We start from the raw sequence: 17,972 nt of genomic DNA, 5'->3' as shown, positions 1-17,972 counted from the left end.
CCACCTGGTGACGTCACCAGGCAGGCCAAAACACCATTCAGGTGGCCTTTTCAAATTGCTCTTACACTAAAATAAAAGGGCATCGTAATTTTCACAGTATTATTCCAACCTCATAGTTTGGTATTCTATGTATATTTTTTAATGTAGAAAAATCACATTTTTGGCTGCATTGGGTCTTTAAAGTAGATGTGGCCCTCGCATAAACAAATACCCTGTACTGAAGTGCATTTGTATGTCAGAGTAGAATGCATGGGTATGTGAATTATGACATTTTCCTATTCTCACAGATGAGTCACACAGGAGAAATAAAGAACTGCTCTCAGGCTGTGACTGGGGTAAGTGTAAAATATGTTTTAAATAAAACAGTTGATGGGATATTTTTATTTTTGAAAAGGCAGCGCGGGAAATATTTAACTTTCACACATAAACAAGTCCAATACAGCAAATGAAAGATAAACATCTAGTTAATCTACCCATTGTGTCCGATTTTTAAAAATGTTTTACAGCGAAAAACACAACATATATTTGTTAGATCACCACCAAATCCCAAAAAACACAGCCATTTTTCCCAGCCAAAGATAGTCACAAAAGTAGAATTAGAGATAAAATTAATCACTAACCTTTATCATATGACATCATGTTACACAATACATTTATGTTTTGTTCGATAATATGCATATTTATATCCACAAATCTCGGTTTACATTGCCGCCATGTTCAGAAATGCCTTCAGAATATCCAGAGTAATTACAGAGAGCTATGCCAGATAACAGAAATACTCATCATAAACTTTGACGAAAGATACATGTTTTACATATAATTAAAGATACACTGGTTCTTAATACAACCGCTGTGTCAGATTTTTTTTTTTTACGTTACGAAAAAAGCATACCATGCAATAATCTGAGACGGCGCTCAGACGTAAATATACACTGATCACAAAAATAAAGGTAACACTAAAATAACACATCCTAGATCTGAATTAATTAAATATTCTTATTAAATACTTTTTTCTTTACATAGTTGAATGTGCTGACAATAAAATCACACAAATTATCAATGGAAATCAAATTTATCAACCCATGGCGGTCTGGATTTGCAGTCACACTCAAAATTAAAGTGGAAAACCACACTACAGGCTGATCCAATTTTGATGTAATGTCCTTCAAACAAGTCAAAATGAGGCTCAGTAGTGTGTGTGGCCTCCACGTGCCTGTATGACCTACAACACCTGGGCATGCTCCTGATGAGGTGGCGGATGGTCTCACAAGGGGTCTAAGGATCTCATCTCGGTACCTAATGGCAGTCAGGCTACCTCTGGCGAGCACATGGAGGGCTGTGCGGCCCCCCAAAGAAATGCCACCCCACACCATGACTGACCCACCACCTAACCGGTCATGCTGGAGGATGTTGCAGGCAGCATAACGTTCTCCACGGCGTCTCCAGACTGTCACGTCTGTCACATGTGCTCAGTGTGAACCTGCTTTCATCTGTGAGCATAGGGCACCAGTGGCGAATTTGCCAATCTTGGTGTTCTTTGGCAAATGCCAAAAGTCCTGCACGGTGTTGGGCTGTAAGCACAACCCCCACCTGTGGACGTCGGGCCCTCATACCACCCTCACGGAGTCTGTTTCTGACCGTTTGAGCAGACACATGCACATTTGTGGCCTGCTGGAGGTCATTTTGCAGGGCTCTGGCAGTGCTCCTCCTGCTCCTCCTTGCACAAAGGCAGAGGTAGCGGTCCTGCTGCTGGGTTGTTGCCCTCCTACGGCCTCCTCCGCGTCTCCTGATGTACTGGTCTGTCTCCTGGTAGCGCCTCCATGCTCTGGACATTACACTAACAGACACAGCAAACCTTCTTGCCACAGCTCGCATTGATGTAACATCCTTGATGAGCTGCACTACCTGAGCCACTTGTGTGGGTTGTAGACTCCGTCTCATGCTACCACTAGAGTGAAAACACCACCAGCATTCAAAAGTGACCAAAACATCAGCCAGGAAGCATAGGAACTGAGAAGTGGTCTGTGGTCCCCACCTGCAGAACCACTCCTTTATTGGGGGTGTCTTGCTAAATAAATGCCTATAATTTCCACCTGTTGTCTATTCCATTTGCACAACAACATGTGAAATGTATTGTCAATCAGTGTTGCTTCCTAAGTGGACAGTTTGATTTCACAGAAGTGTGATTGACTTGGGAGTTACATTGTGTTAAGTGTTTCCTTTATTTTTTTGAGCAGTGTATTTCTCCGCCATGTTGGAGTCAACAGAAATACGAAATTACATCATAAAAATTCCCTTACCTTTGATCTTTCGTCAGAATGCAGTGCAAGGGTATCCTAGTTCCGCAATAAATTGTTGTTTTGTTCCATAATGTCCATTACTAGTGTCCAATTAGCTACTTTTGCTAGCACGTTTAGTTCACATGTCCAAAACCTGGCGCTGGTCCAGGCGAACTCGGACGAAAACTTCAAAAAGTTATATTCCAGGTCGAATAAACTGGTCAAACTAAGTAGAGAATCAATCTTCAGGATGTTATCATATATATCCAATAACGTTCCAACCAGAGCATTATTTTTGTCTACAGAGTAATGGAACGCAAGGCAATATAATGACTACTGCGCATAACCAGGAACTGGCATTCTGCCAGACCAGTGACTCAAATAGCTGCCATCCAGTCCCACATCACACTAGAGGCTTCATTCCACGTTCTACTGACTTGACATCTAGTGGAAGGCGTAGGAAGTGCGAACAGATACAAATCTTATTTGGATGTTTTTTTTTTTTTTTTACCTTTTAGGGATAGGGGGCAGCATTTTCACTTTGGATGAATTGCGTGCCCATAGTGAACTGCCTCTTACTCTGTCCCAGATGCTAATATATGCATATTATTATTACTATTGGATAGAAACCTCAAGTGTTTTCTAAAACTGTTTGAATTATGTCTGTGAGTATAACAGAACTCATAGGGCAGGCAAACTTCCAAACAGGAAGTGGAAATTCTGGGGCTGGTTGATTTTCAACTCATTGCCTATTCACATGGGGCGGCAGGGTAACCTAGTTGTTAGAGCATTGGCCAAGTAACTGAAAGGTTGCAAGTTCAAATCCCTGAGCTGACAAGGTACAAATCTGTTGTTCTGCCCCTGAACAGGCAGTTAACCCACTGTTCCTAGGCCATCATTGAAAATAAGAATTTGTTCTTAACTGACTTGCCTAGTTAATGGAGCATGGCGATTGCCAGGGTTGTGAGTTCACTTCCCACGGGCGACCAGTACATAATTAATTAAATAAATGTATGCACTCACTACTGTAAGTCGTTCTTTATAAGAGCGTCTGCTAAATGACTAAAATGTTAATGTATTGCTTTGGTTGTTCATGTTCTGTCAATTTTGTTGGACTGTTTTAGTTCTGTAATTTCACCCTCTTGTGTTCCAGTTCTTCGCCAGTATGCTCACATACCCCTTTGTTTTGGTGTCAAACCTCATGGCTGTCAATGACTGCGGGTAAGTAGCTGTGTTGGATGTTTTTAATCTTTTTGGTTTTAGTTTATTTACAAAATGTAGACCGCTTTGAAAGATGTCAAGTTGCAATGCGTGCAATCGTCGGTTTTCATGCCATTTGAGGAAGCCTTTTATTTCCCAATTGTTTTTCCTGAACTAGTTCTGTGCAGGTACACATTTGGATCTTAACCCGTCTTAAACAAAACGTTGCTGGTTTAAAGGCCCAGTGTTTGATATATTTTTCCACATTGAGGTTGGAATAATACTGTGAAAAATTATGCCATTTTAGTGTAAGAACTGGTGGAAAAGAACACCTGATATTTCAGCCTGTTTTGGCAGAACTGAGTAATTACGGTCTTTGTTAGGAAGAAATGGTCTTCACACAGTTCGCAACGAGCCAGGCGTCCCAAACTGCTGCATATACCCTGACTCTGCTTGCACAGAACGCAAGAGAAGTGACACAATTTGCCTAGTTAAAAGAAATTCATGTTAGCAGGAAACGGTAACTAAATATGCAGGTTTTGTATTGATTTTATGAAAGGCATTAATGTTTATGGTTAGGTACACATAGGTGCAACGGCAGCTTTTTTTCTTTTGCGAATATGCTTGTTAAATCACCCTTTTGGCAAAGTAGGCTGTGATTCAATGATAAATTAACAGGCACCGCATCGATGATATGCAACGCAGGACAAGCTAGATAAACTAGTAATATCATTAAGATAAGTTTAATGCTAGCTAGCACCTTAGCTCCTTGCTGTACTCGCATAACAAGTAGTCAGCCTGCCACGCAGTCTCCTCGTGGTGTGCAATGTAATCGGCCATAATCGGTGTCCAAAAATGCTGATTACTGATTGTTATGCAAACTTGAAATCGGCCCTAATTAATCGGTCAACCTCTAATTGAGACCTGTGTTAATTGTCTCGCAAGCCTGATAGTCATTAGTGAATGTGCATTATGTGTGGTTCTGGTTAAATTAACAAAAAGGGCATTTTAATACTCAGTTGAACACCAGATCAGTAATTATTTTTAAAAAAGCAGGTTGAACTAGATTATATTATTAGTGGGTCTATGGTTATGGAAGGCTTATTTAGCCTAGGTATAATTTCACAAGCCCTGAATTCATTGAAATTTTTGTTGACTGTTTGAAATGCAGTGTATGATTTAATTGTACAACAAAGCTTAACTTTTAGGCCATATCACCCATCCATAGTTTCAAACCGCTCTGCCAATGACAGCTAGTTTTCAGGTTACATCTCTGTCTCATTAGGCTTGTCTAAATAGATTCCTCAGACCACCCTGACAGTCCTAGCAAAATTCTTGCTTGAGACCATTGACCTTTAAAAAAAATAAAGTTTCTCTAAGGCTGGCTTTCCACTCCTGTCTTTTACAGGCTGGCTGGCGGTCTCCCTCCCTATGCTTCTATATATCCAACCTGGGTGGACTGCTGGAGGCACCTGAGCCTAGAGGTAGGTTGCTGCTTTCAAAATGTTAATGCTACACAAAGAACAAGATCGTTGGTTGTGTTATGTATAATTTGTGCCTGTTTTGTCTTTGTATTCCCTCTCTATTTATAGGGAAACATGAGCAGAGGCAACAGTTTATTTTTCCGGAAGCTGCCTGTGGGGAAGACGTATGCAATCGACCAGAAGAGATTTTTTTGAAGTCTTGAACTACCTGCATAGAATCTAATTGTAATTATATAAATTGACATTGCCTGAATGGGGGTGGATCGCTGGCATCTAATCCTTTGTATGCACTTGTTTACTATACTTTTTTTTTTTGTTACCTGTCATCAAGTAAAGATAAAACTGCTTTGATTGGAAATGTGAAGAGCTTCCTTTTAATAGACATTTGTAAAACTGTACTGCAGGTTAATTAAATGGAGCCGTTTCACCTAAATCCAGGAACAAACAAGATTGCAATAGTGCCCAGTTCCTCTTTCTGTGATGGGAGACTGAATCTTATGTCACCTATTGCCAATATATACGTTTCAGAATACTCGGTATATCTGGAATGGAGGCTCTCCTTGTTGAGTTTAAGATGAAGTTATTGAAAATGTGCATGTAATGTTTAATTCAAAGGGATTTGTTATTTACGTGATCATGCTACAACTTCAAAGGGATGTGTGGTAACTTTGGGCAACACTGAGCTGACAAATGTCTATTGCCTTGTCGAAGCAGTCAGGTGCTTGTCCAAATAAAGATGCTTTTTTTTTTTGGACTTCCCCAAATGGGAACATCTGAAATATAATGCAGAGATATCTTTTCCATCCAGCCAAAGGGCAAATGTAAAGCCTTTATTCTTTCATGGACCATAAACAAGCCAAAACAGGTCTCACACGAGAGAGAAGTAACAATGTTGCACACTAACAGTACAGAGATTGGTTCATGTTTTGGACACATCTGGAGAGTATCACATGCACCCTTCCCCTGAAGCTCAGGGCCTTAGGCGTAGTACTGCAGGTTGGCCTTTTTCTTGGCCTGTACTTCTAAGATGCCTTCCATGTAGTCCTCATGATTGAGCTCAGTTGCCCCCCTGCGAAGGGCGATCATACCCTGGAAGAGAAAGAAAGTTAAATCCATGTTTGTTCCTAAATGAACTAGGTATTTTTTTTAAACAAATGGGCAAATTAAGTCACTGAACATTTTCACCAGGGGAAAGGAAACAACGTAACTTTAGTTATTGGGCTGGTTCTTTCACAAATTTGTGCATGTTTAGTATGACTCACCGCCTCCACACACACTGCTTTGCACTGGGCGCCATTGAAATCATCAGTGCACCTGGCCAGCTCCTCGTAGTTGACATCAGGGCTGTGGGAAGACCAGAGTTGAGCTAGAGTATTATAAATCATAACATGCATATCAATTTGGCTGATGAAGCATAGCGGATTGGTCCAAACCTGACATTCATCTTGCGTGAGTGAATCTGCATGATGCGGGCTCGTGCTTCCTCATTGGGCATTGGGAACTCAATCTTACGGTCCAAACGTCCAGAACGCAGCAGTGCGGGATCTAGGATATCCACCCTGTTAGTGGCAGCAATAACCTGGCAGAAGAGGATCAGAAAGTCAAGGCGTCAGCGTACAATATAGTAGTCTGGCTAACACCTAACTCAAAGTCCTCCTGACCTCAGTCTGGAAAGACGATGTTGTCGGCACGATACGTCGATAACGAAGGGGGCTGTGCTTTTACCAATCAAACACAGCCCCTGGTCGCCACCCCCTTCCATTACAACGGTTGGATTTTCAAAACAATGAGAAGTCTCATTCCTAAAACATTTGAGTGTTTAAAATAACCAATCTCAGTCTTTAAAATAAACTTTGTATTCACACTGCCTTTGACCAAGGACTCAACTTTTTTACCAGTTCACTTCACCTATTTTGTCGTCCCACTCAATGCACTCTGTTTTTACAAAGTGCAGGACCAGCCATTCCATCAGAACTTTATTGTACAGCTAGATATACCTACTCACATTTTGGAAGCTCGAAGATAATATATGATCTGATTATAATTAAACATGTCAATATTATTGGTAGAATAAAAACTGCAGATTAAATAACACTGTAATTGAAAATTGTACACCCGATGTAGGCAACTGCCCCTTATACCCTGTGTTGTCTTCTCACTATTCAAACCCCACAATTGAATAAACAGCTTATGAAACTCAGTCTAAAGTCGGTCTTCACTGGTATAAAAAACAGGACCCATTCCGAAATGGATCTGTGGCTTTCCCACCGGACCCGATGTGTTTTTAAACGGAGAACTGTTCCGAATGGACCCGAGAACAGTCTGACCTGTTCCCGAAAAGGACCATGGCAAACAGACCAGTGCTGGTTTGGATCTGAGAGACCGTTCAGATCCGAGAGTAGAAAGAGAAATAAACCTCCAACTGGTCGCTATATATATATATATATATACATACACACACATCAAATCACATTTTATTTGTCACATACGCATGGTTAGCAGATGTTAATGCGAGTGTAGCGAAATGCTTGTGCTTCTAGTTCCGACAATGCAGTAATAACCAACGAGTAATCGAGCTAACAATTCCAAAACTACTACCTTATATATACACAAGTGTAAAGGGATAAAGAACATGTACATAAAGATATGAGTGATGGTACAGAGCGGCATAGGCAAGATGCAGTAGATGGTATTGAGTACAGTATATATATATTTTTTTATTTGACCTTTATTTAACTAGGGCAAGTCAGTTAAGGAACAAATTCTTATTTTCAGTGACAGCCTAGGAGCAGTGGGTTAACTGCCTGTTTAGGGGCAGAACGACAGATTTGTCCCTTGTCAGCTCGGGGATTTGAACTTGCAACCTTCCGGTTACTAGTCCTAACCACTAGGCTACCCTGCCGCCCCGTATATGACATGAGTATGTAAACAAAGTGGCATAGTTTAAAGTGGCTAGTGATACATTATACATCAATTCCCATTATTAAAGTGGCTGGAGTTAAGTCTGTGTTGGCAGCAGCCACTCAATGTTAGTTAGTGGTGGCTGTTTAACAGTCTGATGGCCTTGAGATAGAAGCTGTTTTTCAGTCTCTCGGTCCCAGCTTTGATGCACCTGTACTGATCTCGCCTTCTGGATGATAGCGGGGTGAACAGGCAGTGGCACGGGTGGTTGTTGTCCTTAATTATCTTTATGGCCTCCCTGTGACATCGGGTGGTGTAGGTGTCCTGGAGGGCAGGTAGTTTGCCCCCGGTGATGCGTTGTGCAGACCTCACTACCCTCTGGAGAGCCTTACGGTTGTGGGCGGAGCAGTTGCCGTACCAGGCGGTGATACAGCCCGACAGGATGCTCTCGATTGTGCATCTGTAGAAGTTTGTGAGTGCTTTTGGTGACGAGCCGAATTTCTTCAGCCTCCTGAGGTTGAAGAGGCGCTGCTGCGCCTTCTTCACAATGCTGTCTGTGTGGGTGGACCAATTCAGTTTGTCTGTGATGTGTACGCCGAGGAACTTAAAACTTGCTACCCTCTCCACTACTGTTCCATCGATGTGGATAGGGGGGGGGTGTTCCCTCTGCTGTTTCCTGAAGTCCACAATCATCTCCTTAGTTTTGTTGACGTTGAGTGTGAGGTTATTTTCCTGACACCACACTCCGAGGGCCCTCACCTCCTCCCTGTAGGCCGTCTCGTCGTTGTTGGTAATCAAGCCTACCAATGTTGTGTCGTCCGCAAACTTGATGATTGAGTTGGAGGCGTGCGTGGCCACGCAGTCATGGGTGAACAGGGAGTACAGGAGAGGGCTCAGAACGCACCCTTGTGGGGCCCCAGTGTTGAGGATCAGCAGGTTGGACATACCCTCACCACCTGGGGGCGGCCCGTCAGGAAGTCCAGTACCCAGTTGCACAGGGCGGGGTCGAGACTCAGGGTCTCGAGCTTGATGATGAGTTTGGAGGGTACTATGGTGTTAAATGCTGAGCTGTAGGCGATGAACAGCATTCTCACATAGGTATTCCTCTTGTCCAGATGGGTTAGGGCAGTGTGCAGTGTGGTTGAGATTGCATCGTCTGTGGACCTATTTGGGCGGTAAGCAAATTGGAGTGGGTCTAGGGTGTCAGGTAGGGTGGAGGTGATATGGTCCTTGACTAGTCTCTCAAAGCACTTCATGATGACGGAAGTGAGTGCTACGGGGCGGTAGTCGTTTAGCTCAGTTACCTTAGCTTTCTTGGGAACAGGAACAATGGTGGCCCTCTTGAAGCATGTGGGAACAGCAGACTGGGATAGGGATCGATTGAATATGTCCGTAAACACACCAGCCAGCTGGTCTGCGCATGCTCTGAGGGCGCGGCTGGGGATGCCGTCTGGGCCTGCAGCCTTGCAAGGGTTAACACGTTTAAATGTTTTTCACACCTTGGCTGCAGTGAAGGAGAGTCCGCATGTTTTGGTTGCGGGCTGTGTCAGTGGCACTGTATTGTCCTCAAAGCGGGCAAAAAAGTTATTTAGCCTGCCTGAGAGCAAGGCATCCTGGTCCGTGACTGGGCTGGTTTTCTTTTTGTAATCCGTGATTGACTGTAGACCCTGCCATATACCTCGTGTCTGAGACGTTGAATTGCGATTCTACTTTGTCTCATACACATATATATACTGCTGAAAAAAATAAAGGGAACACTTAAACAACAATGTAAATCCAAGTCAATCACACTTCTGGGAAATCAAACTGTCTACTTAGGAAGCAACACTGATTGACAATAAATTTCACATGCTGTTGTGCAAATGGAATAGACAACAGGTGGACATTATAGGCAATTAGCAAGACACCCCCAATAAAGCAGTGGTTCTGCAGGTGGTGACCACAGACCACTTCTCAGTTCCTATGCTTCCTGGCTGATGTTTTGGTCCCTTTTGAATGCTGGCGGTGCTTTCACTCTAGTGGTAGCATGAGACGGAGTCTACAACCCACACAAGTGGCTCAGGTAGTGCAGCTCATCCAGGATGGCACATCAATGCGAGCTGTGGCAATAAGGTTTGCTGTGTCTGTCAGCGTAGTGTCCAGAGCATGGAGGCGCTACCAGGAGACAGGACAGTACATCAGGAGACATGGAGGAGGCCGTCGGAGGGCAACAACCCAGCAGCAGGACCGCTACCTCCGCCTTTGTGCAAGGAGGAGCACTGCCAGAGCCCTGCAAAATGACCTCCAGCAGGCCACAAATGTGCATGTGTCTGCTCAAACGGTCAGAAACAGACTCCGTGAGGGTGGTATGAGGGCCCGACGTCCACAGGTGGGGGTTGTGCTTACAGCCCAACACCGTGCAGGACTTTTGGCATTTGCCAGAGAACACCAAGATTGACAAATTCGCCTCTGGCGCCCTGTGCTCTTCACAGATGAAAGCAGGTTCACACTGAGCACATGTGACAGACGTGACAGGGTCTGGAGACGCCGTGGAGAACGTTCTGCTGCCTGCAACATCCTCTAGCATGACCGGTTTGGCGGTGGGTCAGTCATGGTGTGGGGTGGCATTTCTTTGGGGGGCCGCACAGCCCTCCATGTGCTCGCCAGAGGTAGCCTGACTGCCATTAGGTACCAAAATGAGATCCTCAGACCCCTTGTGAGACCTTATCCTGGTGCGGTTGGCCCTGGGTTCCTCGTAATGCAAGACAATGTTAGACCTCATGTGGCTGGAGTGTGTCAGCAGTTCCTGCAAGAGGAAGGCATTGATGCTATGGACTGGCCCGCCCGTTCCCCAGACCTGAATCCAATTGAGCACATCTGGGACATCATGTCTCGCTCCATCCACCAACGCCACACCACAGACTGTCCAGGAGTTGGCGGATGCTTTAGTCCAGGTCTGGGAGGAGATCATCCGCCACCTCATCAGGAGCTTGCCCAGGTGTTGTAGGGAGGTCATACAGGCACATGGAGACCACACACACTACTGAGCCTCATTTTGACTTGTTTTAAGGACATTACATCAAAGTTGGATCAGCCTGTAGGTGCGGTTTTCCACTTTCATTTTGAGTGTGACTCCAAATCCAGACCTCCATGGGTTGATAAATTAGATTTCCATTGATAATTTGTGTGATTTTGTTGTCAGCACATTCAACTATGTAAAGAAAAATGTATTTAATAAGAATATTTCATTCAGATCTAGGATGTGTTATTTTAGTGTTCCCTTTATTTTTTTGAGCAGTGTATGTATATAAATATGCATGTATATGTATGCATGTATATTTATTAAGGGATCAAAGCTTAGGCATAGCCCCAGAGAAAGATAGACGAAACCGACTTCTTTACACCAGTCAGATAGGATACTACTGCTAAATAGATACGGGTGTACAGGAGGCTAATTCGTTCCTTTTCAATCCGAATATTCTAAATGAAGATAAGCATTATATTGTTGGAGTAACTCTGGTAGGCATAAAACTGTTTGGAGTGCCAGTGCGCACTGCCTTCATAGGCCTGCAGTAAGCTAAGCCTAATAATAACCATACCTTCACAAAAAGTTGCTTAGCTTTATTAGGGTAATAAAAGTCAAGTCATTGTCTACATGGAAAACACGAACAGGTTATTATATAATATAATAATAATATATGCCATTTAGCAGACGCTTTTATCCAAAGCGACTTACAGTCATGTGTGCATACATTCTACGTATGGGTGGTCCCGGGGATTGAACCCACTACCCTGGCGTTACAAGCGCCATGCTCTACCAACTGAGCTACAGAAGGCATTAAATTGCGGCATTAAATTACATTTTGCCATCTTTGGTTTATACTTTTCATGCTTTTAGTACCAGTAATTATATTATGGCAAACACTACAGCTGGAATTTAATTTGCCTAATGAAAATGTCTCAACAGAAAAAAAAAAGAAAAAAAGTTTATCGGGCTCGGCATATATTGCACCTATTATCAACAAAGGCAATACCAAATGTCGGCCTACCAAACGACAGCAATAGGCTAATGCTATTTCTTTTACAACAAGCTTATAATAATTATTAATAAAAAAACAATTTATAATAACTTCAAAAATACATAAATGACAGGTATAAAATTGTATCAAACTTGAAGTGAGTCGCACACAATCCATTTGGCCCCGCCAATAATCTTTGTCCACTACAATATAAAAATGTGTCAGCTTCTTTTCACTGTACTCTTTTTCCTCTAACTTTCATTTTACTTCAATGAAGAAGAACTCCCATCTTCACAATCAACAGTAGCCGTCCACAGCTCCTTTTAAACTCTCTCTTCAGTAGCAGGAGCCTGTGAGGTGAGCAGCTGGAACCAGTTTCAGCTGGACATAAGCTATATGTTTTATTGAGTTGCAATTTGTTGAGATAAGCTCACGCAGTTCTCATCACACAAACAATAAATTAACAGAGGACAGGTCCAATCGGGTCCAGTTGGTAAATCAATTTTAATTACACATACCCAAGACCCGTAGAAATTATATCAGATCCTACCCTGATCCGAGACAAAAGTCGGGATTTAGAACCCAAACCCTCTCTGGGTTTGGGGTCTGTTGGACCTGTGAAGACCTCTAGTTTAAAGAGAACATATAGCAAACAAATCATCTGAACATCGTGTCAGTATAAAACATATTTTATAATGTCTATGCATTCATAATCGCGAATCAATATCCAAAAACAGCAAACGTTTTTCCACAAACCTGCACATCATCTCTCTTTTGTGGCACCAATGTGAGGGTTTATGGCACGGAAAATGGTGCTTTGTGTTCACAGTGCCCTAAAAAAAAAGAAAACCGGACCGCGGAATTCAAGCAAACTGAATTGAACCCCTCGAGATGTTCTCAGTTCGGTTCACTTTGGGGGTTCTTGAGGGGTCTGAGTTCCTTTGGAGTGTTCACACTGCACAAATTCAGCGAAGAGAACCAATCGATAATGCATTTACAACTGTCTCCTATCCAGACCAGTACGTCACAGCTCTCCCTGCGCTCTGAGTCACGTCAGCCGGGCTGACAATACAGAGCCTCCTCATAGCATAGTTAAACATCCAGTTCTCATTCGGTACCAGGTCTCTTGGGTACCTCAAGTACAGCTGATTAAAACTTTAGGGATAGGGGCTGAATTTTCACATCTGGATTAAAAGCGTGCCCAAAGTAAACTGCCTGCTACTCAGGCCCAGAAGCTAGGATATGCATATTATTAGTAGATTTGGATAGAAAACAGAAAACAGTTTCTAAAACTGTTTGAATAATGTCTGTGAGTATAATATAACTGATTTGTCAGGCTAAACCCCGAGCACAATCCATCCAGGGAAAAAATGTTTCGAGGTCAATCTGTTTTCCATTAGTTTTCTATGGTAAGCCCTTTTTAATAGGAATCTGCATGCAGTTCCTATGGCTTCCACTAGATGTCAACAGTCTTTAGAAATTGGTTGATGTTTTTCTTTTGAGAAATTAAGAAGTAGACCTGTTCTTTCCATGTGTCACTCCAGGTGGACTCAAGTCTTTTGGTGCGCGCGACCTGGAACGTGCTTCACTTTGTTTTCATCCGGTATTGAACACAGTTTATCCCATCTTAAGTTTAATTGATTATTTACGTTTCAGGATACCTATGGTTGGATTAGGAAAGTTGTTTGAAATGTTTGGACCAAGTTTACAGGTAACTTAGATACTTTGTAGTCATGTTGGGCGAGTTGGAACCGGTGTATTTTCTGAATCAAATGCGCCAAATAAATTTACATTTTGGGGATATAAAGAAGGAATTTATTGAACAAAAAGAACCATTTGTAATGTTTCTGGGACATTTTGGAGTGCTAACAGAAGATCTTCAAAGGTAAGGCATGAATTATATCGTTATTTCTGACTTTTGTGTAGCACCTGCCTGGTTGAAATATGTGTGTTTATATATGTTTTCATGTGTTGGTATGTGGGGCGCTGTCCTCAGATAATCGCATGGTCTGCTTTCACCATAAAGCGTTTTTGAAATCTGACACTGCGGCTGGATTAACAAGTAGTTAAGCTTTATTTTGATGTGTTACACATGTATGATTTGTGAATTTTTATGATGAGTATTTCTGTTTTTGAATTTGGCGCGCTGGAATTTCACTGGATGTTGTCTAATCAATCCCGTTACCGGGATTCGAGCAGGAAGGGATCACTAAGAAGTGAAGATTTGTTTTTTAAAGAACTGAGTAATACCTTAACTTGCATGTTGGGCTGGAACCCATCCAGCTGGTTGAGGAGCTCAAGCATAGTTCTCTGAACCTCCCTGTCACCTGCTTTCTCACTGTCAAACCTGGAAAAATCAAAAGGGATCAGCTCTTATCCAGGCTTATGTCAGTGGAACAGCCACTTTACAATAGTGCATCTAAATGCTATTAAATGCTATTAAAACAGCTATAGAAAGCAACTGTGAAACTTCTCATCGGTAGCTGGTTTACAGTGTGTAGGACTCATACAGTTTAACTGCACCACTCACCGTTTGGTTCCAATGGCGTCCAGCTCATCTATGAAGATGATAGAGGGGGCCTTCTCCTTGGCCAGGGCAAAGGCGTCTCGGACAAGCTTGGCACCATCACCAATGAACATCTGGACCAGCTGTGGGCCAGCCAGCTTGAGAAATGTGGCCTGTAGTAGAATGAAAGATAAATAAATAAAACTCTGCCTGTCTACACAATTTTACCCAAAACAGAAAAGGAGTTGACACTCCTGCACAAACAAATAACCCCTGGCTAAAATACAAGCCATAAGGTCAATGTTTTGTTTTACCTTGGTCTGGGCAGCACAGGCCCTAGCCAGTAGAGTTTTCCCTGTGCCTGGGGGGCCATACATCAAAACCCCCTTAGGTGGCTGAATACCCAGGTTCTCAAACTTCTCCTTGTGGTTCATGGGCAGAACAATTGCTTCCACCAGCTGAAAGTCAAAAGAATAGCATCACATGTTGTTAAAACTGCAATTACATTCACATACGAGTGTCTAAAGAGATAAGATACAAATGATAATATCGGACCTCCTGGATCTGTTTGTCTAATCCACCAATGTCACTGTACTGTTCAGTGGGGCGCTCGTCCACCTCCATGGCTTTGACTCTGGAGTCATACTCTGTGGGCAGGGTTTCCAGGATCAAGTATGAGTCCTTGTTTACACCCTGGTCATCATCACAGGGAAAGAGAAAAAGTGACACTCAAGCACAAACAAAAAATAAATCCATAGCTTGTTGAGCAGAGGGAGCTGCTATTCAAGGACACTCAAGTGAACATAAGGGGTTTACCACGAGGTCTCCCGGCTTCAGCTTCTCTGCATCCACCAAGCCAATGACCGGGAGGAAGTATGTCTGCAAGAGCACAAAAGGGGCAACCGCTGTCAACTACAACTGCTGAATAACTCCTATTATTAACTGTTTTAATTTACTAAGAATGACACAGGAAAAGTATTGATCAAAATGCAGTTGAACTTCGGAGGAGATCAGACCAGTGTTTCCTCTGGGAAAATTGGTAGCGGTGTGGGGAAAATGTCACAGAGGGGCTGATTTCTTTTATTTTGTTCTGGTGACATTAAAAATATACATTTTAGTCTAAAAGGAATGAAAAGAAAATCATGATGACACCATCAAATATAATTTAAACCTCAAGAAATTACAAAAAATAACATATTGGTAAAATTACAATTATTTTGATATATTATCACCTGTCGCCCAACTGATGCAGCATAGTGGCTAGAAATAAATAGGCTGAAGAATGGGGTTTCCTATCTGCATTTACCCTATTGGGCTAATCATTAGTAGTCGAGCATCAGGTCGGATACCCACATTCTTTCAACCCCATGGGTCGGCTCACAGTTCAGAACAATTAAATGATGGTCGGAAACATTTTAAATCAAAATAATACACATTTTAAAAACCCAGGAGTTTATTGTGTTGCGAATTCCATTCTGTGTGCGGGAAAGCCAGACATAAGGCTACCAGTCACGCATGCATTGAGTGTGGAGCCGGGAACTGTCCCTTATTTGTGTGGTGCTAAAACGTTCCCTCTCTCCGTGTGATAATACAAAACTTTGCCAAGTTTACTTTCCCTGGATAGCCTAGCTCACGCGAAAATGGCTAACGTAGGCCTAAGCGGAGAAATAAAAATAGCAGTTACGATAAGGGAACAGACTACAAAAATATAGTGGAAACGGTGCCGCACGAGTGAAATCCCCAGTTTGGAAGGACAACACACTAGATGGATAAACAGCCTGTAAGCAGGTAGGCCTATTGGTTTAGATAATTCAGTTCATTATTACATTAATTCAGGCATTAGTTCATTATACCATACGCAGGCCATATAAAGTATAAACCGGTGTGGCTGGTAAAAGTTTTATTAGCCTACTAAATAAAGCCTATTTTCACAGCCTATATTACATTTTGGCAATTCCCCATCCCTATGGCACTCGTAATTTGAATGCACCTCAAAAGGATTATTAATCTCGCATAGAACAAAAACAAGCCAACTAGGTAAATGGATAAACTATTCTATTATGGGGTTGTCAGACATTTCTATTCATTACTTGTTTGTTTGCAGAGGAAAAGTAAATGTGGACTGTTCAAGCATCTTCAAAGTGCTCCTTGGAATAAATCTTTTTTAATGTTCCATATTTTGTTGGTGTGGCGGAAATAATTTTGTTGGTGCACACCGCCACAGCTAAATGACTGCTGCAGAAAACACTGGATTGGACATATTCCTAGTTGTTACTTACCTGTCTTGTAGATGTTTTGATGACTGCGCATTTGCCCTTCCTCTGGGAATCTAGATCAATGTTTGCTCCATCCTCCTCCTGGTCATTTGGGTCCACATCCAGAAGCTGAAAGACAGTTTTAAGACATCTCAAACCTAACCTGTGATGATCCAGACACTGTTGTATGGTCATAAACAGACAATTAGCTCTACACCCATCACAAAAGTGAGCTTCACAAGAATTGTGCTTTTGATACTAAACTGTTCAATACAATAAAACTATTTGGCAATGAGACGAAAGTATACACATTTCTTCATGCTCCTACCTCGATGACATTGGAGACGAGGTACGGCAGGGTCTTGTTCACTTTGATCTTCTCTGTGTTTTCTTTGATTTTGTCCTTCATGGCCTGCAGCTCATGGGTTACCCTCAATACCTCACTCTTCATGATCTACAACATAAGAGTCCAATTGAATGTATAGACCTAGGCAACTTATTCATAATTTTCATATCATCATTTAAACATTGGAAGGGTCAAGTATATGGTGGAGACATAACAGATAAGAAGCTGAAAAAAAATGAGAATAGTGAGGGCCATCTGATACACCAATAGCAGCTAAAATAACTAGTTAGCTATCTACCTTTATTTCACTGTCCAGAAGACGTGTCCGCTGAACGATCTCTTCGGTGGACATTTTGAGGACTTCTTCGCCGATCCCATCCTATTGTTGACAAACAAAATTGTTATGTTATGATACAACGTAGCTATTTAGCTACTATCGTTAACGAAATACAGTAATCATGACTCCTGGCTATAAGCTAACTAGCTGGCGGCTAATAAGACAAGCAAACTAGCCAGGCTAACGTTAGCTAACAACTTGCAGATATGTTTACGAGTCTCAGTGTGTAACGTTAGTTACTAGCTAACAACGTTTTTAAGTGACCAGAAAGGTGTTAACTATGTTAACAGGCTAAATACCAAGAAAAACATTTGTTTTATGTGACCAAGCTAACGTTAACGAAAATTTGAAAATGTCCTGTGTCACTGTCCCATCAATTTAACAGGCTAGCTAACGTTAGCTTGTAGCTATGCTAGCTGACATCAGTATAAGCTCTTTCGTTTATTGGATACATGTTAACTTCATAATTACGATCATATACAAATAATAGATATTGTAATCAAAATAAATTGATGAACACATTCAAATCTGTTAATTCAAGGAACAAACCTCCACCTCATCCCAAACTGATCTGTCATTCAGCGACGCCATCTTTCCTCTTGTCTTCGTGTTGGTAGATCTTCTACTTCTTCTTTGAGGTTAATCTGCAGACTACAACCGATGAGG

The 17,972-nt window shown here is 42.2% G+C and overlaps 2 protein-coding genes across 3 annotated transcripts in view; one reads left to right on the top strand and one right to left on the bottom strand.

The window, feature by feature from the left end:
- mtch2 (mitochondrial carrier homolog 2) overlaps positions 1–6,830 on the top strand; it is an 18,595-nt gene extending 11,765 nt beyond the window's left edge. The window contains exons 10-13 of the mRNA XM_035786705.2: positions 288–335; positions 3,433–3,500; positions 4,888–4,963; positions 5,072–6,830. Of these exons, the coding sequence (XP_035642598.1) occupies positions 288–335; positions 3,433–3,500; positions 4,888–4,963; positions 5,072–5,158 (279 nt within the window). The 3' untranslated portion in view covers positions 5,159–6,830. The remainder of the gene's footprint in view (positions 1–287; positions 336–3,432; positions 3,501–4,887; positions 4,964–5,071) is intronic.
- psmc3 (proteasome 26S subunit, ATPase 3) lies at positions 5,779–17,972 on the bottom strand. 2 transcript variants are annotated; one of them, XM_035786702.2, is made up of 12 exons: positions 17,856–17,972; positions 17,268–17,348; positions 16,952–17,077; positions 16,648–16,752; positions 15,185–15,247; positions 14,924–15,061; positions 14,683–14,826; positions 14,393–14,541; positions 14,113–14,209; positions 6,397–6,542; positions 6,226–6,307; positions 5,779–6,052 (listed from the first exon to the last, which is right to left on the bottom strand). In XM_035786702.2, exons 1-12 carry the CDS (start codon positions 17,895–17,897, stop codon positions 5,942–5,944), a joined length of 1,284 nt encoding a protein of 427 aa, XP_035642595.1. In that variant the 5' UTR covers positions 17,898–17,972; the 3' UTR covers positions 5,779–5,941. The 2 variants fall into 2 exon arrangements, with proteins under 2 accessions (XP_035642595.1, XP_035642596.1); XM_035786703.2 differs by having other exon boundaries at positions 17,862–17,955.

This window comes from Oncorhynchus keta, chromosome 14, assembly GCF_023373465.1.
Source record: "Oncorhynchus keta strain PuntledgeMale-10-30-2019 chromosome 14, Oket_V2, whole genome shotgun sequence".
Taxonomy (NCBI): Eukaryota; Metazoa; Chordata; class Actinopteri; order Salmoniformes; family Salmonidae; genus Oncorhynchus; species Oncorhynchus keta.
The sequence above is the reverse complement of the archived record's forward strand: the minus strand, read 5'-3'. Positions and strand labels throughout refer to the sequence as shown.

What these genes read in the sequence shown, in the direction of transcription:
- psmc3 (XM_035786702.2), bottom strand. Translation starts at nt 17,897, where the DNA reads ATGGCGTCGCTGAATGACAGATCAGTTTGGGATGAGGTGGAG. An exon ending in TAGACAAACAGATCCAGGAG is followed by an intron (nt 14,827 to 14,923) that starts GTCCGATATTAT and finishes TTTGACTTTCAG; the next exon opens with CTGGTGGAAGCAATTGTTCT. An exon ending in AGCCCAACATGCAAGTTAAG is followed by an intron (nt 6,543 to 14,112) that starts GTATTACTCAGT and finishes CTCTTCTGCCAG; the next exon opens with GTTATTGCTGCCACTAACAG.